This window comes from Anoplopoma fimbria, chromosome 10 (genome assembly GCF_027596085.1).
Source record: "Anoplopoma fimbria isolate UVic2021 breed Golden Eagle Sablefish chromosome 10, Afim_UVic_2022, whole genome shotgun sequence".
NCBI lineage: Eukaryota > Metazoa > Chordata > Actinopteri > Perciformes > Anoplopomatidae > Anoplopoma > Anoplopoma fimbria.
Window position 1 is genome coordinate 11,542,674 of NC_072458.1, and position 25,355 is coordinate 11,568,028.

Below are 25,355 nucleotides of genomic sequence, written 5' to 3' on the forward strand. Positions count from 1 at the left end.
CATTATCCAAAATATACCATTTCAGAGTCAGATCTAAATGACTTGGCGATGCATTGATGTGTGAGGTGGGGCTCATTTAAACTGCTCTACTTTGCTCTGATTTGTAAATATACGAGAGACCAACCTCGGTCCAATTAAACCCACTACTCCAAGACACGCCCCCTCCGCCCGCGACCTATTGTATCAAAGAAGCGCGTGTATGTGCCTCCGCAGCCTCGCGCCTCATCTCTGTGCTCGTTCGGTTTCAGCCGGATTCCGCATTTCCCCAGGTTAGCAAACGCAAGCTAACAAGATGTCGAGGGTGTACATCGGGAGACTGAGCTACAGAGCCAGAGAAAAGGACGTGGAGAGATTCTTCAAAGGCTACGGGAAGATACTCGAAGTGGACCTGAAAAACGGGTAACGTTGAGGCTGTTCGTCGATGTCCGTTGTCCGTGAAAGCTGCCCGGGCTGCATCGTGACGGTAGCGTGCAGCCGGGGCCTTGTCGGTCTCTGCAGCCTGCTACTGCTAACCGGCTAGCGAGGGTGTTTGATATGCACCGGTGAAAGCAGCCGAGAATGTAAAAATAACGCACGGTGTTAGTTTTGATTAATGCTTGTTTTTCTCAACGCACTACTGACGTATATGTTTGCGCGTGCGAGCGTTTATGCGACCGCGTCCCCGGCTAACAAGCTAACGTTAGCTAAGGTTAGACGTGGCAATGTCACAGGCAGTCGCGTGTATTGCAGGCAAACCGTGATCCAAACAAGTGCCCGTTTAGTCAATATCGTATGTAAATGTCCATCCGATATGCTTTCTACTTTCTACGTGCAGTACCGCGATTAAGGTTGGGATTGATCTCCGAGATACTTGGTCACAAACAAGCCTCGAGATATCTGTTTCAAACTTCTTTGTTCAGCACAGCGTTATTGGCTGTGAATGAGAAATAGCATTGATACTACTGGCTCGGTCTGTGTACTTAATGGTGAAACAACCCCAAAGTTATTCTGAGCTGTCTTTTTACCTCCAAAATATATTGTTTCTGGGTTTTTTTTTTCATTTCTATTCAAATATTAGTTGTTTTATATGTCTGCTGTATTATTTTGTATAAAACGTATGATCTCAGCAAAATGTAACATTCACAAACGTAAATTATATATTTTTTAACAGTTTTTATAAAAGACATGCTACAATTCATACAAATGATTCAACACTATATAAACCACAAACCCATAACAACCCTTGTTAAATGTAAACTGATCAACTGTCTGAACTACTAAAAATGACTTGATGGACACAGCAAAGGAAATGTATACCTGGGGTTAAGTATTTTAAAAATACTTTACAATATATTCACCCTTTGACCCCTGGTATATATTTCCTTTGCGGTGTCCATCATTCACCACTCCACAAAGCCCAAAGTAGAACACATGGGTGCAGCTTGTTTTGGCCTTCCACCAGTCAATAAAGATATTTAGTTTACGATAACGGAAGACAGAGAAGAACTGCATATTCATTATTTGAGACTGATGTGGATTATTAATAATTCTTTAAAAGCTAATCGTTAACATTTGGGTTGCTTGGACAGCCCAAATGTTACTAATTAGCTTCCGGGTGCACATCCTAGCGATTAATCAACTACAGACTAGCAACATTATACACATGCCCACTAAACAGTTGAGCTTTACATCATCTTTTGTAGCACTTATTTGTCTTCCAAATTAACCACCTTGGAGGATTTAATGCTACAATTTCTCATAACAGCACATGTGAACAAGATCTTTGAATAGTTCCCCTGCTCAAGAACAGTTCTTTTAAAAAGGAAAATTGGACACAGTCATGACCAACATTTAGTTTTTCTTTGTTCTGCTATTAAGTTAACCGCGCTTTGTTGCGGGGTGTATGGTGTGTATTTGGCCAATCCTCCACTGAGTTTTAGATTATGTTACATCCAAATCCTGTTGTTGGCAAGTCTTAACATGTTCTCTTCTTTCATAAAGGTATGGGTTTGTTGAATTTGATGACCCGCGTGATGCAGATGATGCTGTTTATGACTTGAACGGCAAGGAGTTGTGTGGTGAGAGGGTCATTGTGGAGCACACCAAGGGACCCCGTCGGGATGGAGGATATGGAGGTGGTGGTAGTGGAGGAGGAGGAGGAGGTGGTGGAGGAGGAGGAGGAGGCGGAGGAGGCAGCAGCAGCGGCGGCGGCAGTGGTGGTGGTGGTGGTGGCGGAAGAAGTAAGTGTTCAATGGAGAATTGTGTATCACATGTATGTCATTTGAGGGTTTCATTCATTACAGGGAACCATTGTTCTAAATTTCAAAGTCCTTGGTGGCTGATGTGCATTCAATTTATGTCCAAGTGTTTATTATTTAAAAAAAAGTGTAGTTTTGACACTCTGATAAAGGTGGATTGAGTCCAGCTTCACTCCAGCTTATTCAGTCCCAATACCGATACCTGGGTATTGTTTGATACAGATTACCAATCCATTTCCAGCTTTTGTTTAATATGCCATATGCCTCTAGTGGAAGTGACCATTCGTTATGCAGAAATATAAAGATACTGAATGTTATTTATTGTTAAAATGAAAAAATATACACTAGACGTTTGTTAATAAATATCTTATTAACAGGAATTATAACTCGTGTGTAAACCCTTTTAATGCAGCAACAAATCTCTACTGATGCCTCATCTCCATTCCTTATTACTGAAGTCTGCTTGGGCATTTTTAAATCTAACTCGGTTGTTTTCAATTCAGTTTTTGTCTACCGAGTCGCACCCACACCCCCCTCATCTTAATTCCATCAGTATCTGCTATTGTTCTGGCCACAATGAGTCCTCCAGGTTTCCGATGACCTGTTTAACATAAAGGCATGCCTTGGTTTCTGGTAGGGCACTCTAGAGCAGCAATACATGTTTTTATTGTCTTGCAAATATCTGACCACTCAAGCTCATTACAGCACTCAACAGTTTTTGTTTTTTTTAGTACAGTAGGGCTGGGAGGAGATTTCCATATCAGTACATGAGACGATCAAATTTGTGTGCACCAGAGCCACCAATGACTTGAAAGATTTCTTGGGTTGCAATTTAATCGATTTGAATATGTAGTAACATGTGAATATGTGGTGGGAAATGGCTTACTGATGGAAAGGATATAAATGTCTTAATTTGAATCCTGTAAACTCACTATTTGATTGTAAAATATCTTGTAATCTATTGATGTCTTATTCCGTTTTTTATTTTATTTAAAATGATTGTCAATTTAAAGGTAAAGATTTAACAAAGAACCTCAATGTTTTAATTGAAAGAGTCCTTTGCTGACTGCCTGCCCCTATTGCTGGCCATGGTGTCCCCCCTTTCCAAGAGTGTGGTTTGACCATTCTGGGCCCCTGGGCAGACCAAAAAAGGGAGCCATTGTGAATGAAGACCGCTTTTCCCATTAGGCCCAGGCCGGGTGGTGAGGATGCCATGGGGTTAGGAACAGATGTGGGTTCAGCTCTTATAGGTGCCTGAAAAAAAGAACATGTTTTGTAACAGTGAAATGTTGTTAGATAAGATAGCTTAGAAACTTGCTTTAGTTCACCGTAAGTACTTCCTTGATCAATTATGTTTTTGAATTTGTTATTTTTTGTTATTTATAAAATAGGCATAGTAAGCTACAATTATGTTAGGTCTAGGATTTGGAATACAAGTTTTATTTAGTATTTTTTTCTCTTTTTTTTGAGGATGTTACCAATTTTTTTCTTTTATTTTAAACTTTTTTTTTCACCTTTTTCCTTTTCCCCTTCTTTGTTTCCTTTTTGCCCCAAGTGAATATTGATATATTTTGTAGTATGTAGCTTGGAGTTCAGTATTAATGCACTACCACAGTTTCTTTTTGGTCCTCATTTTTCTGTCCTTTCCTTGTTACCTTAAAAGGTGGATATGGCCGCTGGGGAAGAGACAGATATGGTCCACCTATAAGGACAGATTATCGACTCATTGTTGAGAATCTTTCAAGCCGCTGCAGCTGGCAGGATTTGAAGGTATGAAACTTATTTCCCCTGATGTTACATAATGTCCAAATAAGCAATAAGCAGCGCACAAAAAGTGTTTATAGGAACTTCGGCATCGGCATGCTTCAGTCTCCCTTTCTTCATTGAAAAATACATGATGACAAACTTTAAGATTCCAACACATTTTCCCCCTAAGACTTTGTCACCATGGCATTTCTCTTTTGAGCTGAGCATGTCAATGAAGTAGTCCCTTTCCCTCTAATCACTGTGTTTCCATTCCTCTAAAGGACTACATGAGGCAGGCAGGGGAGGTGACTTACGCTGACACCCACAAAGGTCGGAGGAACGAGGGGGTGATCGAGTTCAGGCTCTACTCTGATATGAAGAGGGCTCTGGAGAAGCTCGATGGCACAGAAGTGAACGGCAGAAAGATCCGTCTCATCGAGGACCGCCCCGGCGCCAGACGCAAACGCTCTTATTCGCGCAGTCGCAGCCATTCCAGGTAATCCCACATGGCTTCTTGTTGCATGTTAATGTTTCTGATTATAGCAATAGTATATGAGGTCCTTGAAATGTTATTGGAAAAAAATGCATAGAGTTGTAGAGATAAAAGACGAGCTGGCCTAGCAACACACACAGCTTCTTACAATCCCTGCTGCAGTTGAGTTGCTGGTGATATGACTGTTGCTAATTGTTACTACTTGTTTTCTCAGGTCCCGCTCCAGGAGCCGCAGGTCTCGCAAGAGCCGCAGCCGCAGTGATAGCAGCAGTCGCAGCCGCTCCCACTCCAGGTGAGAAATCCAAACTCTTAGAGGGGATATTTTGCTAAACACACAGCATTTCTGTAGGGAATGGTGTCGTCAATAATCAGAGTAAACTAACTTGAAGGAGCTGTCTTTTAGATTAATTTGTTTTTGGTGCAGAGCACATGCCCATCCTTGTTCAGTTGCTGTGTCCAAATTTGATCTCCCAATCAAAGATTTTGGCGCTCCAGTTAGTAAGATGAGAACACACGTTTCTATGAATAGATTTCCATGAAAGTGCACAGGTGCATACGCTGGTGTGCAAGTAGCCTATAGCTGATGACGGCAACTAGAAGCCTGATATCTACAGCTGTTTAATCTAAGTGGGCCAAGGCTATAAGACCTGGTCTCTCAGTCCACTGATAGTTCATCTGTCTGCATGAAGACAGGGCTAAATGTGGCAGTGGAAAAAAGTTGGGCACAACAAGAAATGAAACAATAAGTCCTATCTGGTTTTGTCCACAGAGCGGCGTCCCACTCCCGCAGCCGATCTCGTAGCAAGAAGAACAAGATCAAGGGCAAGAAGGAGGAAGAGGAGCGCAGCAACGGCGCTCCGAAGAACAAGGAGCGCAGCAGGAGTCGCAGTCCCAAGAGTCGCAGCCCCAAGAGCAAAAAGTGCAAGAAAGACGGGAAGAAGAAGAAGGACGATTCCAGGTCCAGGTCTCGCTCCCGCTCCCGCTCCAGGTCTCGTTCAAGATCGGGGATGAAGGATCGCTCCAGGAAGTCCGGCTCAAAGGGCCGCGAGCAGCCCAAGAGCGACGACGAGGGAGGCGAGGCCGATCGGGGTTCCCGCTCTCGTTCTCGCTCCCCCGCTGAATCCAAATCCAGAGCGAGGTCTAAATCAAAGTCCAAATCCCGCTCCCCCTCCCCCGCCAAAGCCCGCTCCCGATCCGCCTCCCGCTCAGAGTCCCGCTCCAAATCCCGCTCCCAATCTCGTTCTCGCTCCCGTTCCCGCTCGTAGTTCAGATTTTGGACTTTTTTGTCTTGAGCCCTTATCCCAGTGTCCCCCCCCCCCCCCCCCCCTTGCCTGCCATTTACATTCCCCCATAACCCCACCACACTTCCCTGCCTCCCGTTTTTTGATAAATAGACGTAGAATACCAGGCACTCGATGTCTTTTATGCACACGCTACTCCATTTCATTTGACTTTTACTCTGCATATTTTTTCATTAGAGCTGTCTCGTATGGGGGTGTTTGTAAAATAACAGGGTGCAAATCTCAGTTTTATAAGTTTAAATGATGGTGTGGTGCGTGTCTTAGCCTTTTTTAATCAAATGTAGAAGCATACTGTTGTCAAAATGCCAGGTGGGAATAAGTTCCACCATCTCACCTTTTTGTGAAATCCTTGTATCATTTTATTTCAGATTAAAAACCACCTGTTCTACATTTGTCATGGATGTGTGCTTTTTGTTTGTTCAGGGGCTTAATATTTTAATTCTTCTATAGACTATCTTTCAATGTCTAAAACAAACCAGCCTAAAATGTATACCAAATATGCAATTGTAGAGTAAAAAATACAAAGCATTTGTGGATGCAGGCTTTTAATTGTTTATTTGGCATTTTCTGGCTGTTGGCCACATTCAGCTCTGGCAACAAGGTTTAGATGAACGGTTTTTGATGTGAAACCTTAATGAAGGTGCTCCAATCAGCATTTCATAGGCGGAGCGCTGGTCTATTGAAGCTATTTCTCCAGGCTGGTCAGCAAGCAATTTTGCTCTGTGTGCTAGTATCTCTCGCGCTCTTGTTAAGACACACTGACATGGAATATGTAAAAAAAAAAAATATATATATATAATTAGATGATCTTAACAATTACAAACTGCATTGACACTATGCTAAGTGTGTACATCAAGTGTTTTGCTTGCTAGAAAGCATATTATGTTTGTCAGAATCAGATTATTCATTTATAATATATTATCAGTGGGTTTTTTTTTTTTTTTTAATAGAATAGACCAGACAGATGGTGAAACTATGGATGCAGAGCACCAGCTGGACACAAACACATTGGTGTTTGTATCCAGCCGTGTAGCTCTCAGAGCAACTAAAAAGCAGATCAATGTGCACTGAAAAAAAAAAAAATCCAATTAAGAATATGTGCTATAATGGAGATCACCGTTCAAACTATTTAGAACAAATATAGGCCGATAGCTAAAAGCCGATTGATCGGAGCATCCTTAAGCCAAAGTTATATGTCTGCATAGCTCTTCTCCAGGCCGAGATTTAGAGTCTTTACACTCTAAATATCTGCTAATTACTTGAATGAAATTATGGTCAGAGTAACTGGTGGCCAAAACAGAAGTGTGACAAACATCTCAGTGTAAATGCAGCCATTTTGTAGCATGTAAATAACAGTTCATTACATAGACAGTCATTCGAGGAAATGTAACAGTCCATACAGTCACATGATGCTACATCCATCACCTCACTGAGTTCTACACATGTAGAGGTCTATCGTCTTAATATTCCCTCATCTGTGTCTATTTTCACCCCTTTCTGTGAGCATGTAATCAGTCCTGGGCCTTCATAGAGCAGAGGCACAGCTCCTCTTCATCCATCTCTGTCTGTATGAGTGCACGCATGCTGATGCCAGTCCGGTCCGCAGTCCATCCGGAACAACCCATAAGATTGTTAGTCATCATCTTCTTCCGAGGAGGAGTGCGCTGCCCCTCCGCTGTCGTCGCGGTAACACCGGGCCAGCAGGCGCAATTCCTCCAGGGCCTCCTTGTAGTCGGCCATTTCGGGCCCCTGGGAGAGGAAGCTGGAGGCCACGCGGTTGATGTCCAAAGCGCTGGCACCGCGATGCAGCTCGGACAGCCACGAGCCCAGGGCGGGACCGGACTGGAGGGACGTCATGACGGGAGTGGAGGAGACCACGGGGGGTCGAGCTGCAGAGATGGGATCATTTATAAAAACCATCAAATCAAAAGTTGGAGAAAAAGGTTTTATTTAAGCTACAAACAGAGTTATGTAAAAAAGAAATACACTCACAGCCGGGCGGAGGAAGCTGGCTCTGCAGGAAGCCCTGAGCACTGAGGGACTGACTGAATATCTGAGGGAAAGGTGGCGTCAGTGCACTGGGTGTAGACACCAAATGCAGATTCCTGAGGAGAGCCAAGATAGAGGGAACAGTGTTGGGTTAAAATATATATATATATTCCTTTCCCCTAAAGCGAAACAAGCTAAAATGATTGGTTAGCTTGCAGCTTGTGACTGTGTGGGGACTCACAGAGGAGACGTAGGATAGAAAGATCTGATGTAGGACTCCAGGACGTCCTCTCCGCTGTGGAGGCCGTGCAGAGGAGTAGATGGCTGAGTCCCTGGAGCCAGAGAGCTGAAGGAATACAAATGAGATCAGCTACAAAGTAAAAGGTGACTCAGGTTTAATGTGAGGGACTGGAGAGGGTTTGATGCCTTCATGTTTCTACTTGTCATTTTCCCTTGATATCTTAATCTGTAATCCTGATTTTGCATTTTTTGAAACCTGATTTTATGGTTCAATCATTCATTTTCGTACACTATAACGATGAGTATACATGTATACGCATGGTTTGTAAACACCTTTTTTACCGTTCTTATGCCTCATGCTTTTATCTTTTTTTTTTTAAGCACAACTCAGCTATAAATCTGACATCATTTTTATCAATTCCAAGTTACAAAAAAGGCTTCATTGGAATACTAAAATGCAACAAAAAAATGTAAGAAACTAAACTATAATAAAGTACTTTTTACACGTAAAGGGATTTCCCCCCCTTTTTCATAGATAGTCTCTGTACAAAGTCATGGTGTGCCGATAAAAATGAGCTCCACATCAGCGCTTAAACTGGTCTACTCATCTTGTTTTAACTTGATATATAAATAAAGTTGTATAATAATAAAAAAAAGCTTTATTTATATGGCACCCATCATAACATAAAATGTCGCTTAAAGTGTTTCACAAGAAAACATAATAAAATTCCCCAAAAATGTAGATACAAAATAGTTGATAGTGGTGAAAAACTATTTTAAGATATAAGAACCATACAAACAAGTATGCGAAATAAAAAATGTATATCATTAAAGGTGTTACTAATTAAAAGCAAGATTGTAATATGGTAAAGTGTTGTACATTATTAATGTGTTCTGAAATTCCTCACCTGATGAGTCTCTGGCCCTCAAAGCCTTTGAGCACCGCCAACTGGCCGTAGCATCGACCGTCGCCGGTTTCTGAGCAGGCTGATAGCGGTTTCCAGGGCAACGCGTCCGCGCAGGCGCTCAGGGCGTCTGGGAGAGTACCGCCTTGCATCATGGGAAAGGGGACGGCGCCATAGGCGGCCACCACCTAGGATTTTAAAATCACATTATGAGCTCAGAGGCTTCTCTATTGGAACAAAACAAATAGTGGCTCTAATCAGGCAGCAGGAAGTCACCTTTCTCCCCGACACGGCGAGCGCGTCGGCCATCTGCCACATGGGAACGCTGTCGTTCTTCAGCCTGTACGGTAATGTGAAGGCATCGAGGGCCAAAGCCAGCACAGAGCTGGAGTGGTACCACATCGACGGCTGAGACGGGACAGACAAGAGACAAAGGGAACGTTAGCAACACTGACAAGATCAGATATATATTCATGCATATACGCACATATAAGAAGAGTGTCTGAGAGTCTGAACATGACCTTAAATCACATCTTAAAAGACTTTTAATTTAAAGACTGATTGTATGGTTAAGTGTTCTTTTTCTTTCCATTCATCATCACCATGTTTCTCTCTCAATTTCATTCATGTATTCAATTTAAATTTTGTTCAAACAAAGTAAATTAAAAAAAGTCAAATAAGGCATTAAAGGGTGTCAAAAAAATATGAAATATGACCCAGGTTACCAGACATTAAACATCTCTTTAAAAGTGAATTAAAAGAAAAAAAGTAAATAAAAGCTCACATCATAGTTTAGGTGTGGGAACGCTATGGGAGCTGAGGGCCGTCTGCCCAGTCCACCACGCAGGGTCAACGGGCAGAAGAAGGAGCTGTGGGCGGCCATGTTGACTGTCCCCAACGCACAGTTCAACACGTGGTAGAGCTCCTTCATGGGAGTCTGGTTGAGCGGGAAGAACACAATGAGTACAGAAGCCCGTTCACAAAAAAATCTGTTTTCAAACAACCTCCTAGCCAGGGTCGACTGGAGTACCGTGACTCACTGAATCTGGATGACTGACGGGAGCCATCCCCCAGGTGAGGATGCCTCTCCCACCGTAAGAGTCCCGCAGCATCTCCGTGACCTTCGACCCCAGGCCGGCAAAGCCGTCGGCCAGGTCACAGAAGACCTGGAAGCCCTGAGAGGGAGCACGCAGAAATACATCAGCAAAGTTCGGGAAATTTAACCCTGAAATGTCTATCTAATACAACTCAGAATAACATCTAAAAAAGGACCTACCTGGAGGTAATCACACTCCTCCACAAAGAAGTGCAGTTTGTCCTCCAGCTGCTCGAGCACCGACCCCTGCAGGAGAGCGTCTCCCTGGCCAAAAGCCTCCAGACGGTGAGCCTCACTGGACACAAATAAGAGACATCAGTGTTTGGGGTTCAGCAGGAAGAACAAAAAGCTTTTCAGATGGCTATGCTATGGCAATAGCTGCCCATGTACATGGTAGCTCACATGATTTTCACTAAATTTCTGTCTTTATTTTTTTTTTTTTTTGTGTTGATCACGTGTAGCTAACCCACTACCCAGTCTACTGCTGCCTGATGATGTTCTGTTGCAGAAATGGATGAAAGCAGCTGGAGGTCGGTGACTGTTAAGCCCACATCTTCAGAGAGACCTGGTTCCATCGTTCAGCCCAGATCAAGCTATGATGCAAATTCGTAAAAATACTCAACAACAATGTACTACTGTTTCTGTTTTGTTGTCATCTGTTTGTTGTGTTACAAATGGGCAAAACTGATTTTTGTAAGGCATCCCTGTGTTGCATAAGGACAAAAAAAAATTATCCTTGCATCCTTGAGATTGAGCCCACAGAGAGCAGTCTGTGATTAAAGACCAAATCTGTGTAAAGCCTGACATCTATTGGAGAAAAGCAGGTACTGCAGCAGCTTGTTTGGTACCACGCAGGAGGCAAATTCAATTTCCCAACTTTTGCTCCACAGAGTGCAGGGCGTGTGACCTTACCCGTCATGGTTGTACTGGTGGATGACGGAGATAGTGCGAGGGTGCAGGTGGATCCTGAGGAAGTCGGACCACACCTTCACGCTGCCCTCCAGCCGGTAGCCCTTCAGGACTCGAGCCAGCTGGCTGTTCACGGTGTCCACACTCACTGCACCTGCCGGGGGGGGGAGAGTTTATAGAATGGTTGCTGCTGCGTTTTACACTAAATCTTGAGTATGTAGTGCAGAGTCTTACCAGAGTGCCGGGGCTGGGGACTGGAGTTAATATCATCTTCATAAATGATCTCCCCTTTCTGGAGACAAGAACCAAAAATCTGTCAGCATAACTGTTTATATCAACTATGCCTCTACTGTAGGATTAAAAAAAGAAGCGACAAAAGCAAACATTTTCTGCATTTTTTATAAGCTGTGTGGATACTATCAAATAGATGGAAACTTTTATAAATTATGAAAACGGCCTATATGGAGGCTTACATTTACACTAAAGATTGTGGTAATGGTGATCTTCTGCTTACTTTTGATATTACTATTGCAAAGGAAAATCTTATGTATCATTTCATCCATAAATACTCACATCCAGCTTGTCCAGATCTTCCAGAAAGAGGTTTTTCTGAGGTGGACTTTCTTTGTGCATCATGATGCTTCCATCCCTGCCGGATGGAGTGCATTTTTTTAACATCAAACAAGACTAAGAATTCATCCAAGCAGAGACTTCTGGTTTCAATAATGGTGGTGTAAACCTTTATTAATGGATACATCCATCAATGTAGGTTTCATTCATTATGTTCTTCCAGTCTTTCATTACGCGTGGGACAGAAATAGTCGAGAAAACAACAGAGAAAAATCTCAAAAATGTTTAAAGGGGCATCATTCCACCAGTGATACACTTTACCTATACATTTTTTTTGGGCCTTCACATATGTAAAACACACTTTTATTTACCATGTGGAAGCGGAGGTGTCTTTGCCGGGGTCATACAGACTTCCCTCCTGCCGTAGAGTCCGGAGACTTCCTGTTACAGACAAGAGTGAGACAGAAAGGTGATTCATCTTAGGTTCATACAGTTTAATGTACGTGTATGTCTATTTAAGGAATTTAAAAGACAAAAATAAAACCGTTATTATGTTATTAAACTAGTACATAAAAAGAACATTTAAATCAAAGCAGAAATATAAAGGTGCAGGCGCAAAATATGTTTTGCATTAATAAAAGCGCATGATAGGAAGAGGTTACCTTTGAGATCCATGGCGATGAGGCGAGGCGTGTGGGTGACATGTCCGCTCGTAGTCTGTCCTTCACGAAACAGGACATCGCTCTGGATCTCACTCGGTGGCGTTTCTGGATCGTATGATAAAGACGCATCCTACATGCAAACAAAAGCCCATCGTCATTTACCAGTCCCAGACTGTGATGCTAAAATTATTTTGAAAGTACCAAAACAGCTCCATCGTATTCATCGAATCAGCATCGAAACATCAAATCCTAAAGTGTTCTCAACATAATTTAAAAAAGACAAAGACAGGGGTGTGACATCACTTGTGTACAATTAATATTTTTTGTTTTCTAATAAAATAATTGTCATTAACAGTAAGAACTTAAAACTCCATCATCAATCATCAAAAATACAGCGACAGTAATTTTGGTGTTGTATGTGTTCATGTGGTCTGAGCTGTGTATTGTGCATTTACACAACAATGTAGTTTTCAGATCCTTTACTTAAGTAAAAATACTCATACCTAACTGAAAATACTCCAATACAAGTAAAAGTCCTGGATTCAGAAAACATTCTAAAGTAAAAGTATGTAGGTATAAGTATTCAGTGTGAAGTAAAATGTTCCCTGTCAGTGTTTTACTATTATATATGATACTACTGGAATAATATTACAGCTGAGTTCATCTGTATGTTGTATTTTACTGCTATATGTTGTGTTTTTAGCTTTATGAAGATGCATTTCTCGGCCGATCCAAGATGCTTTTTTTAGATTAAGAGAGAAGAGAATTTCTAAATCCATGAAGGAACACTTAATCTTTCAGTTTATCAGAAAAATCACCAAATTTGGATATACATGGTTTTCACTGGACAGGAAATGAAAAATTGTAATCTGAAAAGTAACTAAAGTTGTACATTAGTAACGGTAGAAGTATAACGTTGCTAAAAATGTAAAAACTGTTATACTGAAGTGCAGTACAAGTATCAACCATATGTGTATAAATTCGTATCAACTCCCTTTACAGGACATCTTCTCCTGGATGCAAGAGGCTCAGAGATGTTGACTAAGGATGTAACTCAGCACATCTATCATTCAAACAGGGGCTCATTCATATCACGTTATTTATCTAAATCTATTTCAAGTTATCATGTGAAGCGATGCATCTTCTAACAAAGAATATCACCAATTTCGGTTAAAAATATGATAATCCTGTCACAAATACACTGCTGACTTTAGACAACTTTAGCATCATAAAGCCCGCAGTTATGTGCCAGGTTAATAACGCCGCATGTCCTCGGTCTGTTAAAAAGACCACAACATGCACACTTCCGTTGCTGCTACCATGAGCCATCTCGGCAGCTCGGAGCAGATGAGTGCTCCCTGTAGTTTGACAACACATGCGAAGCTAACGTTAGCTAGCTTAGCTTAGCATTAGCCGCTTACCTGTAAATTCCACCAGTGAGTCCCAACAAAGTTTGAATAATGTCCCAACTGAAGAGTGATGACTTCTCTAAAGTAGTTACTCATCGTGGCGAGAATCAACAACCAGGACACGATGTAAAATCGTCTATAAGTTTGCACATGATGGACATGTTTGGGACATGGTTTGAAATGACAACACCGAATAGCAACAACCGAACGCGACGCCGTGCCTCAAATAAAGGCGCTTCTGTGATTGGCTCAGAGGAATGAATGAAGAAATGTGATTGGTTGCATAAATGACGTAGCTGTAAAAGTGTGGGTTCACCGTGCCTTAGCTTCACGTGCGGTCTCTGCAAGCTAGTCCTCTCAGATTTATACAAATGGAAATGGAAGAGGACGTTATGTATGTAATACATCTGTAAATACTGACATTTTTCCACAGTCTGGTATTGAATAGAGGATATTGCCACCACACACATGTCTTTTGAAACGTACCATAGACAGTACTAAATCATTTGCAGTAACCAGGTATGACAGCAGGTGGTAGTAGCTTCATAGAGTGTCACGTGTAATAAACTGAGAGAAGCACCGAGGAAGAGAAGACGAAGAAGAAGGCGACCATGTTGATTTAAAGGAAGAAGAAACACAATAGAGGAGATTTAATTCAAGTAAAAACCAGTTAATAAAGCGAATTGTGAAGGAAGTAGTTCATCAACCGCACACCGATTATACCTTGTAAAATAACAGAGGAACTAAGGTAGGTCTGCGGCGACACGGAACAGTCCAATATCCGTAAAAAACATCCGAGTAGTCGAGAGCTGGCTAGCACAGAGCTAACGTTTGCGAGTTATCTGAGCTAAGTTAGCCCTGAGCTTGCTAATTGTGCCAGATATAACGTTAACAATAACATTATAAATAATGTTACACCAGCGAAACTTAATGCTATTCATGCCATACTTTTCACATACATTGTCATATTTCGTAATTAAAAGCTCATGAAACTGTGAGCGTTGAACAGCTTAGTGTTTGTTAGCTCAGAGCTAACACTGGCTTAGCTGCAGGGACGCTAGCCCGACAGCGACAGAAGGTGTTTCACCTGAGACGACGCTTTAAGGTAACCTTGTTTAGTTATTGATTTATAAAGGACAACGACTAAAACCTAACATGGCCACACAGATGGTGGTGCTATGTCAAAGTTCACAACGGTAAACTGTAACCGTGTTACCGAAAATGTTTGGAAAAATAATTAAAAACAAGAATAACTTGACGGTCTCTAAAACAATAAACCAACGATACGAGTCGATAGTTTCAGACTAGCCGAAGTAAATGAACGGAGAGTTAGCTGACCGGAGCAACGTGCAGTTGTTGACAAATGATATAAACATGAGTTATTTGATCTACTTCAGTCAGACATAGAGTATTTACTGTGGGCCAGTCTTATTTTAAATCCTGCAGTTTGGGCTGCGCTAATCGGCCTCTGAAGATTGACACCTGGCACGTTCACCTGTGCAATTAGCGAATTAGTTGCTAAAGCTTTTCACCGAAGTCTGGCGATGTAGTCTTTTATCAAAGTTGCACCTGACTATTAGTTTCGTTTTGGCTAAAAGCAATACCTATGCTCCTTTTATTCTGCAAACTGTTGGCAATGACAAGCACCCATCAAAAGAAAAACAAAACGTGATTTATGGAAATTGCTTCAGTCACTGCTTCCCATCTGAAAATAACATCTCTCTTTGGTGCAGTTTACAGTTTACAACTTGTGTGTTTATATTTATTTTAATATATTTATTTATATTTTCAACATATGTTGGGGAGAGTGGTTGACCACATATAACGATTTTTTTGGAGCAGGTAAAAAAAAAAAAAAAAGCTGAGTACATGTTGTATTTAACAGTTGTTTAGATTATTAGTTAATCACATGCACACAGGATTTCCTGTTTTTTGTTTTCGTTTTGTGACCGCTAAATGTCATAGATTTAGGTGTGGATTGTTTGGCAGTGCTTTAAGAAATTCATTTTGCAGTTTTTCTGACATATATTGACTGGGCGATCAGAGGCAGGAAACGGCAGAGTAATTGATCATTTAAATAGTTAGTTGGAGCCCTACTTGTTGTCTGATGTAGCAACAACAGCAAGATCTTCGTATTGGATTCTTGATATAAAACTTAGCAAACAATAATAATATTTGCATTGAAGAAGATATGTTTATTATTTTATGGATTACTTAAATGGTATTCCAGATGTAGATTCCTGTCAATTGCTTGAGTGAATAATCAACTGCCCATGTTTTATTTTTTGACCCTTTCGGGTGTATTTGATTTACATTTTTTGTAATTCTTTTCTAGGTTACAAGTTTGAGTTGTTGGCTGAGGAGGTAGCGGGTTGATCACAGCCGCACTCAAACAGTTCACACACCGACCGGCAGACCTGTGGTGTCTGGGGAGAGAGGGTCGAACACCTGGAGGTGAAAGGAAACGCACACTGAGGACTCAAAAGGGGAGGAAAGCTTTTTGGCTTTGGACTAGAAACCCCCTTGTATTTGTGAATTCAGGATCCAGTTTTTTTTCACACAGTGGAGCGACATATCCACACAGTGGAAACAAACGGAGAGCATTACAGACTATATGATATTGGGGGAAAAAGTGTACAAAGTTGGACATACTTTTTTGCAAAAACAGGGATATTGAGCAACTCTATGGACTCAACGTGGAAAGAGGAAATATTGATCAATTTAGAAACAGAAGTTTAAGCATTGAACTAAGATTATATCGAAGAGGCTGTTCCCCAAGTTCAGATTGCCTTAGTTGTTCTATTCAGGACTTGAACCGCTTTGATACTTGTTCACATATAATTTTTCTATATTGTGGGCAAGTATATTCATGCATATGAATGCCAATTTCTCTTCATTTTGAAGAGCTCTTGTGTAAAAACGTGTTGTTTTTTTTTGTTGTTGTTTTTGTACGTCAGTCACTCTGTTGTTGAAGGGGACCGAACTGCACGTACATGTGTATATGTAAATACTACCAATTGACTTCAGTTGTGAAAGCTTTGGACTTAAAAAGAATAGAGAATATTGTTTGTTAATGCTTTATTAAACTTTTTTACTTTTGAAGAGAATTTTTAAAAAGAAAAACCTAAGAGGCAAAAATCTAATACTTTGAAGAAAAAACAAAAGCAAGGAAAACGGGACAAAATGGCAACCGCCAGAACAGAAAACATTGGCCCAGTCGTCATGGGACTGAACAAGCAGAACGGGCAGCTCAGAGGACAGACCAAACCAGCTTCAGTCCAGTCAGCATCCACAACTCAAGGAAAGGCTTTGGGTGCCCCCCAGATAGCAGGCAGTGCCGCTCAGGATGGAGGAGGCATCAAGTTTGGAGATGACTGGAAAAAGAGCCTGAAGCTCCCACCCAAAGACACCAGGGTCAAAACCTCAGTGAGTCCAACTGGATAGCGGGGTGTCTAATCTTACTGAATCTTTAAACTGGTGTTCTACTGTCATCCTAACCGTGCTGTGTGTATTGTAGGATGTGACGTCCACTAAGGGGAATGAATTTGAAGATTACTGTCTCAAAAGAGAACTCCTGATGGGCATCTTTGAAATGGGATGGGAGAAACCTTCGCCTATCCAGGTATGTTTTTTTTGTCAAATTTTATTTGCTTTTCAGATAAACTCAATGTGATGCCTTAACAGCAGTTATTGAGAAAAGCTTTTTAAAGTATTTCCCTCATTTACTTTAGTCTTTTTCTTTGTATATTTAAATGGAAGATCGCAACCTTTGTTGACTTAAACCAGTGTTCTTTCTGTTTTGTGCAAAAATCATCATACAGAGGATATCTATGTTGCAGCATTATGAGACTAAAGATACAACTTTTGTTTCCTTGCAGGAGGAGAGCATTCCCATTGCTCTTTCTGGACGGGATATTCTGGCTCGGGCTAAGAACGGAACAGGGAAAAGTGGAGCCTATCTCATCCCACTGCTGGAGAGAATAGACCTGAAAAAGGACCACATACAGGGTGAGACACTGCATGTGGTTTTATACATTACACCCTTCCTCTCTCATCCTCTCAACCATCTGCGTCACTTTTTTTGTTCATTTGGTCGTCATTTTGTTTCCTCTCTATCTTCCTTCACTACATTATCTGTACCTTCAGTGTCCCTCCTATTATTAGTTTGTCTCTTGTCTGTAAGCTGCTTCTTTGTAAATCTTTTTACCACCAACCACATTTGTAACCAGTCCTTTTTTTTAATGTCCCTAGCACTGGTCATGGTTCCCACCCGTGAGCTGGCTCTGCAGGTTAGCCAGATCTCCATCCAGATCAGCAAACACCTGGGGGGAGTCAAAGTCATGGCCACCACCGGGGGCACCAACCTGCGAGATGACATCATGCGCCTGGATGAGACCGGTAAGACGCCACCGTGTGTCTCACTGACACACAGTGTCATATAAGAACACATCCAATCTACATGTTGGCTTATGGAGTTCATCTAGTCTTTATAAAATATGCTTTTATATGCACAACAAATATAAGGATAAATATATTTCTGTGTTTTCTCCTTTTCTCTCCCGTTTTCCACATCAGTGCATGTGGTCATCGCCACGCCTGGTAGGATCCTGGACTTGATAAAGAAGGGAGTGGCAAAGGTGGATAGAGTCCAGATGATGGTGATGGATGAGGTAAGCAAAAATAAAACAAAAATACTAAGAAATCTGCTCATAATCAGTTGTATATATTTTCAAATGCATCTTATTTCTCTCAGATTTTTTAACAAGCTCTATGCTCAAATCGTTCAATCGTCATTTTGCTTTTTCCAGCACTGCCTACTTCATGTTAAATTGTCTCTGTTTTCTCTCAGGCCGACAAGCTGCTGTCTCAGGATTTTGTGGTGCTCATCGAGGATATCATCAGCTTCCTGGCCAAGAACAGGCAGATCCTGCTCTACTCTGCGACCTTCCCCATCAGCGTGCAGAAGTTCATGGTGGGTAGTCGGTTAATTGCTGCACCACTCGGCCAGCCCGGTGGCTCGGGGCCGCTCGGGGCCACTTGGCACCACTTGGCTCACACTGCTGACTAAGCTGTTCTCACACGGTGTCCAGATCTGTGTTTGTCTGTGTTATACTTTTCCAGGGCTGTCTTCGACTTAAACAACTCAGCCAACAGTTGCAGGATTCAATTTTTCATTTTTTAAGATAACTATATGTGTAAATTCTTATATATGTTAAGTAAAGCTATATTGAACTGTAAGAGTTTAATATTAAACAAAACAAACTGACCAGACATATTTCATTGATTAAGAGAAGTCCTTCATGCTTGTACATTTGAGATAATTCTTCCGTCTGTGTTTTTTAAATGCACACCCTAAACTATTGTATTCTCAATGTGTCCTTCCTAAAGGCCAAGCACCTTCAGAAACCCTACGAAATAAACCTGATGGAGGAGCTGACTCTGAAGGGCATTACTCAATACTACGCCTACGTCACAGAGAGGCAGAAAGTCCACTGCCTCAACACACTGTTCTCCAGGGTAACTGCCTAACTCTATTCTCACTGTCCATGTACTCTAAACTGCCAGCCTTGCAGTCATAACAACACTTCTTCTTGTAGTGCTGTGGTGCATTATGCATATGTTTTTAACCTCTCTGTGTTGATTTTTATTTAGCACAAATTGCAACACAGTACAGCAGTGCATTTTTAGTTGTTGAACAATCTAGCTTACTTTTTTAAGGTTACATCCCAGTGGATAGAGTTTAACGTCTCTAACAACCTGCTCCAGTCACTCTCTCAACAGTAAATTGCTAAATGTACCTATTTGATCAGAACCTCAAGACACAACGTTGATTTAGGGATTCATAACATATTCTCTTTACCCTCTCTTCCCATCACAGCTTCAGATCAACCAGTCGATTATCTTCTGTAACTCCACTCAGAGGGTGGAGCTCTTGGCCAAGAAAATCACTCAGCTGGGCTACTCCTGTTTCTACATCCACGCCAAGATGATGCAGGTGAGGACAAGAAACAACTGAGGGAAATGTTGCCTTTATGCCTTTTGATGTCTTCTTTTATTTTCATATGGCCACTGTTTTGCAGCATGATGGCCTCTTTTGCAGCATTTTGATGTCTTGTTTGTTTTCAGGAATACAGAAACCGCGTGTTTCACGACTTCAGAAATGGACTGTGCAGAAACCTGGTCTGCACTGGTGAGTTTCTGTAGTATACTCTTTTATATTGTATTTTTTTTAAAGTCAGATATCCACAGAGGTCATCAGAGATTGAAATCTAATTTCTTCCAATAGATCTCTTCACCAGGGGTATTGACATCCAGGCTGTCAATGTAGTCATCAACTTCGACTTCCCCAAGAATGCTGAGACTTACCTTCATCGTATTGGAAGATCAGGTATGTTCATCACACTGCTTCATTATTTGAAAGCCTCACTGTCTCTTTAGTAGAAAGGGGTTTGAAAATGGGCTTTAGAAGAACGCAAAGCGAAATAATGATAAAAATACAAACGCACAAAGAATCCGTAGCTTGTTTTAATGAAAGTTGTTAAAATGAATGCTTGATGCAATGTGTTGAACTCTGTGTACTAGCTCTTGCTGTGGGATGACATATACCACTCTCATCTAAAGTAAAGCCTGTCTGGTTAGGAATAGACTAAATAAATGTGAAGGTTAGAAGGCTGTGATTTTTGACTGTATTCTCTTTATTAGGGAGGTTTGGTCACCTGGGCTTGGCCATCAACCTGATCACATCAGAGGACCGCTTCAACCTGAAGTCCATCGAGGATCAGCTGGTGACCGACATCAAGCCCATTCCCAGCAGCATCGACAAGAGCCTCTACGTGGCCGAGTTCCACACGTCTGGAGGCGATTGCGATGTGGAGGAGATCGAGGAGAAACCGGGACGCCAACAGGACAGCGCCTAAAAACAGGCGAGATGCTTTGAGATGATGAATGAACTCTTACAGCATGAAAAGTCATGAAAAGACTCATCTTTCTAACCAGAGTTTTTATGTCTCCTCCAGGACGCTATGGGCTTTTGCACAGACATCAGCTCTTGCACACAGGCAACTCTTCAGTTTCAAATTTCTCCCAGAGCCTGTCGAAAGGACGTTTATGTTATTTTTAGCATTTCCTTATCTTTTCCTCAAAAAGAGATGCCTCATTCTTTTTTCCATAATTAATTGAGAAACCATATTGTTTTGCACCAAATTCAGAAACGACCATGCATGCCGTGTATAAGCTTAGGTTTGGTTTTTTTCTCAGTTATCTTGGTTAGATGGCCCTCAGCTGTTCTGAACAGAGACAGCGGTGCAAAAGAGTATCAAAGCTGTTCTGAAGCCGTCGTTCTGGGAGACAGTTGTCATCGTCAGCAGCGAGGTCGGCCTCTTTTTAACGTCACAATGGTGCACTCACACCAGCCATCGTTCTGTCCACTTAACACTGTTGTCCTCACTCAAGTGCCTTACTTACTCCCATGTGCACTCATCCATTCATAGCCTGCTGTCGTCTGTCATGCAGCAGAGTACGAGCACAAATACGATGAATTTAATAGTAACCCGAGTTTATTTAAACATCCATTATGCAAGGGAAAAAGACAATACACACACACACCCACACGCTCTCTGTCCTGCTGAGTGGTGTGTAGTAACGCGGCTCAAACTCCGTAAAAACCATCCTGAATGTGAACGTTTATTTTTAATGTGAACGTTGCAATAAAGAAAAACGGGCAGCTTAATTTAAATACTGCGTGACTGTTTTTCCCCTCTCACTATGAATAATACATGAGCAGAGTTAATACGAGAACACTGCTAGAGACACACGCCCCCATACTGATTCATGGATGTTAGCCTGGAACCACACAGACAGCCAGAGAGGAGTATCCGCCTCATGCTGTTATATTTTGGCTGTTGCTGGTGAGTCGGCCTGCAGACGGCTTCTCTCTGGAGGTTCTTTTTACATAAAGAAAACTCACAATGGGCTGGTGAATACTGTAAACCTGTCGGGCTGCTGTAGCTGTGAAACTGGTTTCCTCTCCTGCTTGCTGCTGCAGCACAGGACTAATGCATCAGAAACTGGTTCAGAGCAGCTTTGATACTAACATCTGCCAGAGTATAGACAGGTCCAAGGAATAAATCGTTTTTGTGGAAGTTGGTGCAAAACAATCTATTTTACTTTCTTTCTTTCTTTTTTTTTTGCTGACTGCTTCAGAGTCTTATTGTGTGGGGAATACAAGTTGAAATTATTTACTGGAGCATTTATTTCCCCCAAAGACTGAGGTTAAACTTTCTTTTTAAGCCCCATCTTAACAAAATTGAAGTTGGTGAATGTATTAGTTGCCAATGTGAATACTCTCTAGCCCGGAGGTTGAATGCCAAGCTCTCGACTTGTATCGCTGCTGTTGCACTAGGAACTCCTCTTCAGGCTTTGCTTTCCTGAAACGTTATACTGGATATGAAACGGTTTGATGGACCGAGGAGTGGTGGAATCTGCTCAGTGACCTTCATTTGAACTACTACTAAAACTAGAAAAGTCTTTCTTTCTGCAGCGGCAGCGATATCTTTTTATTTAAATTTGTCTTCTTTGTTTCCCCCGGCACAGCTATGTTTTATGATTCTTAACGTGAGGGGTTGGGCTCTGTGTTTTTGAAAGCAAAATTGTAGCATCTCTGAACAGGCAGCTGTGACTTCTTTGTTTTTGTCCTCCCCTTTACAGCGCGTCACTAATGATAAAAAAAGACATAAAAAAGAGTATTTTTGCTTTTTAAGATTTATTTTTGATGTTGCTTAAAGCAGTTTGAAGAGGGGAGGGAGGGGACTGTGAGGCTTCAGCACTGGGTTACTTGTGGAGGGGTTTTTTTTGAGGGGGGGTGGGTTTGCAGGAGCCAAGTGGTTTATCAGATGCACTCTGGGCGTCTTGAATCTTTGCGTCTCTCTGGTACTTAGAGCAAATATAAAAGCTTTGATTTAAGTTTTGTTTTTTTTCCTCAAAAGTACACAAAACATCTTTGTTTTCTTGTGTTTTAAGTGCCAGAGAGAGTATTAAGTTGTACTGGAGAGCGTTCCTGGAAAGAATTGAAGCACTCTGATCTTCTGGAACCTGTTCCATGTTTGTGTGACGGATGATCAAAGTGTTTTTTTGAGTTTGTTTTTTTAAGACACTCAATCCATTTTCCACTAGGGCAATCTTTATACGAGGTGTTATGAATCATTTTGAGGAAACAAAATTGTAAATGATTCATTGTTTACACTAGTCGTTTACAATTATACAAAAAAAAGAAAATACTTTGCTTCATGAGTGGAGGAGGAGGTTGGATTTTTTTTATTCCCTTTTTTTTTTTCCTTGAAATAGATTTTCAGGATTTACATTGAAGCAAAACCAAAAAAGGAGAATGTCGTATGTATGTGAGAAACGTGCAGGTATGTGTGTTTGAGTGAGCTGAGGCGTGTGTGTGAGAGACATGTGAGTGTGAGAGTTGCAGGAGACTGTGTGAAAAAAGTGTGTGTGTTATGAGTGTGAGAGAAAAGACATGAGATGTACGTTTGAAGCCTCGACAGGCTGAATTTTGTTAAGAATCATTACGTTTACATGCAGCTAAAACCTGTAAAAGTCGGATAGTTTCAGAGACTAAAGAGCCAACTTGGTTACTCCTGTGGATGACCGGTGATTTGGATTAAGATTAATACTATCCCATCAAACAGTTTGAGGCTGCATGTAAGTGTAATTATTTGATGTCTATTTGTTTGTTTGTTTCTGTGTTTTCATGTGCAGACTGTTTTTGTCAGCGGTGTGCAACGTCTTAGATATCAGTGTGGAGGATGTTTACAGTTGTCAGGGATGGGATTTTTGTTTCTCCGTTTTCTATCGCCCTCTTCCTCCAGGAGCTTCAGTTTTGTCGACTAAAATCTCAGTTCTAATGACAAATCTCCACTTTTCTGTTCTTATTATTCTGTTTTATGTCCAGGATCACGTCCCTGACAGTCACTCCATCATCTCCTTTGTGACCCAAATTACAGCAGAGATTACACTTGGCGCTATAGCTGGTGGGGATAGCTGTGGAAATGACATGTTCAGTTTTGGAAAGGGTTAACATGGATACCTCCTGACCATCATCATTAACTAAATATTAGACTTAATCCCAAGAATTGGCTCTAAAAAAAAAAAAACCTCTCCACCCCTTAAAGTAAAACTACCCTTTATTATAAATTCATTCAACTTTTTTGTAGCTCCGGCCATTTAATCTGATGACTGGAGCTACCAAACTAAAGATCTTGAGTAAAGTTGTGCGTCACAAAGGAGCTTGACTGCAGTTATGAATGTTGAGTGATTCTGTTTGTTTTTTTTGTCATCTGGTCATGTTGAGACATCTTTGTTTGTGTGCGTGTGTGTGTGTGTGTGTGCGTGTGTGTGTGTGTGTGTGTGTGTGTGTGTGTGTGTGTGTGCACTCTGACCTGTGGAGTCAGGAGTGCTTAAGGGGGGGTGGGAGGGATGTTTGTCAAACTTGTTTGAAAAGGGTAACTTAAAAAAAAAAAAAAAAAAAAAAAAAAAAAAAAAAAGGTAAAGGGTGAGGATTTGGCTGCAAAATGGCAGTTCGGGGATTCTGCAAATTCTAAATTGGTGGGAGCTTCTTGACCTTTAAAAACGGTATTGATGGCTGAACTGCCCCTAATGTCTACTGTGCATAGCTAAATTGAATTGGATCTCTTGATTTGCTGCACTAATGAAGACTCATCCACACTTCAGGCTAATTCAGCCACATTTAACGATGAACTCGGCAGAATTGCTGTAATAAACAGAGTTAAGTCACAGTTTTATTTCCCCTGCAACATGGACAGAAAACAGTGGTGTTAAATTGGCACTCAATTTGGTTTTAATGTAGCTCAGGAAAAAAAGTTACATTTATATTATTTTGTCTCCAACCTGGATAAGAAGGAGGGGTGATACAGTATGATTCTAATTTGGCTCACAAAAATGTTGGTTCATACCTAAATTTTGTTTTAAAAAAAGGAAACGACTCCTTTTTTATTTGAGTTCTTCACTCTTCTCTGTACTTTTGGTTCTTGGTGCCCCTGTTGCTCCCAAAACAATTTTCAGACCCATGTTCAAGTGAATTGCATAATTTTTTGGAATTCAATAGTAATAACCTTAAACCAGACTCCATGTTTTGGATGTCTATTCATTTCCCTACTTCACTGTCCCATGATTTCCTTTTCATACCATTAGAATAAAACTCAGTTAACTATCAGGTGGTACCAGAAGAAAAATGTCATTCTTGCATTGTTTGTTTTCTTTCCTTACAAAATGCATTGGAGAGGCACAAGATATGTCATCGACTTGTGCAGATCACTCTGTCCTCTACTGTTGCAACTTGGAAATACATGCAGGGGTTATAAAATTCAATAAATTGATTTGGAATTTACACAGCCTGGTGTTATTTATTTTATTTTATTGTTGACATACATCTTCCGGTCTCCACTAGCGTACGCCTACGAAACTCAGACTTTCTGTTTGTTTAGAAGGGATATCATTTTTGATGACATCTTGCTTTTTTTCTTTGGAGAAATAAAACATTTAATGGCACCAAATGGCCATAATGTTATCAACATGGTGCTATGCAATTATGTAGTCTTGTGGCCTTATGTTTTAAAGGAACCACTTGTCAAATTCTAATCTGAAAATACTACTAATTGGCAGTTGACTGTTCTTGGCCATACGCTCCTAATTATACTTTCCCAGCTACACAGCAGTCATGAAAGGAAGGAGTCGCGTCATTGGAAGGTCAAAATGCTTGATCGTCACGTGACTCA

At 41.2% G+C, this 25,355-nt stretch overlaps 3 protein-coding genes across 4 annotated transcripts; 2 read left to right on the top strand and 1 right to left on the bottom strand.

Moving 5' to 3' along the window:
- Positions 1-185: 185 nt before the first annotated feature.
- On the top strand, positions 186-6,167 carry srsf4 (serine and arginine rich splicing factor 4). Its single transcript, XM_054606182.1, has 6 exons — positions 186-399; positions 1,981-2,219; positions 3,901-4,007; positions 4,265-4,479; positions 4,691-4,768; positions 5,246-6,167. The coding sequence occupies exons 1-6, from the start codon at positions 293-295 to the stop codon at positions 5,739-5,741; spliced, it is 1,242 nt and encodes a 413-aa protein (XP_054462157.1). The 5' UTR covers positions 186-292; the 3' UTR covers positions 5,742-6,167.
- Positions 6,168-6,314: 147 nt separating this feature from the next.
- Positions 6,315-13,825, bottom strand: msto1 (misato mitochondrial distribution and morphology regulator 1). The gene is made up of 14 exons (XM_054605657.1): positions 13,570-13,825; positions 12,149-12,278; positions 11,858-11,927; positions 11,490-11,565; positions 11,151-11,208; positions 10,920-11,070; positions 10,188-10,302; positions 9,952-10,086; positions 9,696-9,848; positions 9,188-9,319; positions 8,915-9,099; positions 8,008-8,112; positions 7,770-7,882; positions 6,315-7,666 (listed from the first exon to the last, which is right to left on the bottom strand). Exons 1-14 carry the CDS (start codon positions 13,651-13,653, stop codon positions 7,410-7,412), a joined length of 1,764 nt encoding a protein of 587 aa, XP_054461632.1. The 5' UTR covers positions 13,654-13,825; the 3' UTR covers positions 6,315-7,409.
- A 34-nt stretch (positions 13,826-13,859) lies between these two features.
- LOC129096987 (probable ATP-dependent RNA helicase ddx6) lies at positions 13,860-23,982 on the top strand. 2 transcript variants are annotated; one of them, XM_054605659.1, is made up of 13 exons: positions 13,860-13,951; positions 15,893-16,983; positions 17,075-17,179; positions 17,436-17,565; positions 17,809-17,955; positions 18,133-18,227; positions 18,407-18,529; positions 18,946-19,074; positions 19,436-19,552; positions 19,684-19,747; positions 19,844-19,945; positions 20,260-20,480; positions 20,574-23,982. In XM_054605659.1, the coding sequence occupies exons 2-12, from the start codon at positions 16,741-16,743 to the stop codon at positions 20,472-20,474; spliced, it is 1,470 nt and encodes a 489-aa protein (XP_054461634.1). In that variant the 5' UTR covers positions 13,860-13,951; positions 15,893-16,740; the 3' UTR covers positions 20,475-20,480; positions 20,574-23,982. The 2 variants fall into 2 exon arrangements, with proteins under 2 accessions (XP_054461634.1, XP_054461633.1); XM_054605658.1 differs by lacking the exon at positions 13,860-13,951 and adding an exon at positions 13,962-14,305.
- Positions 23,983-25,355: the final 1,373 nt, after the last annotated feature.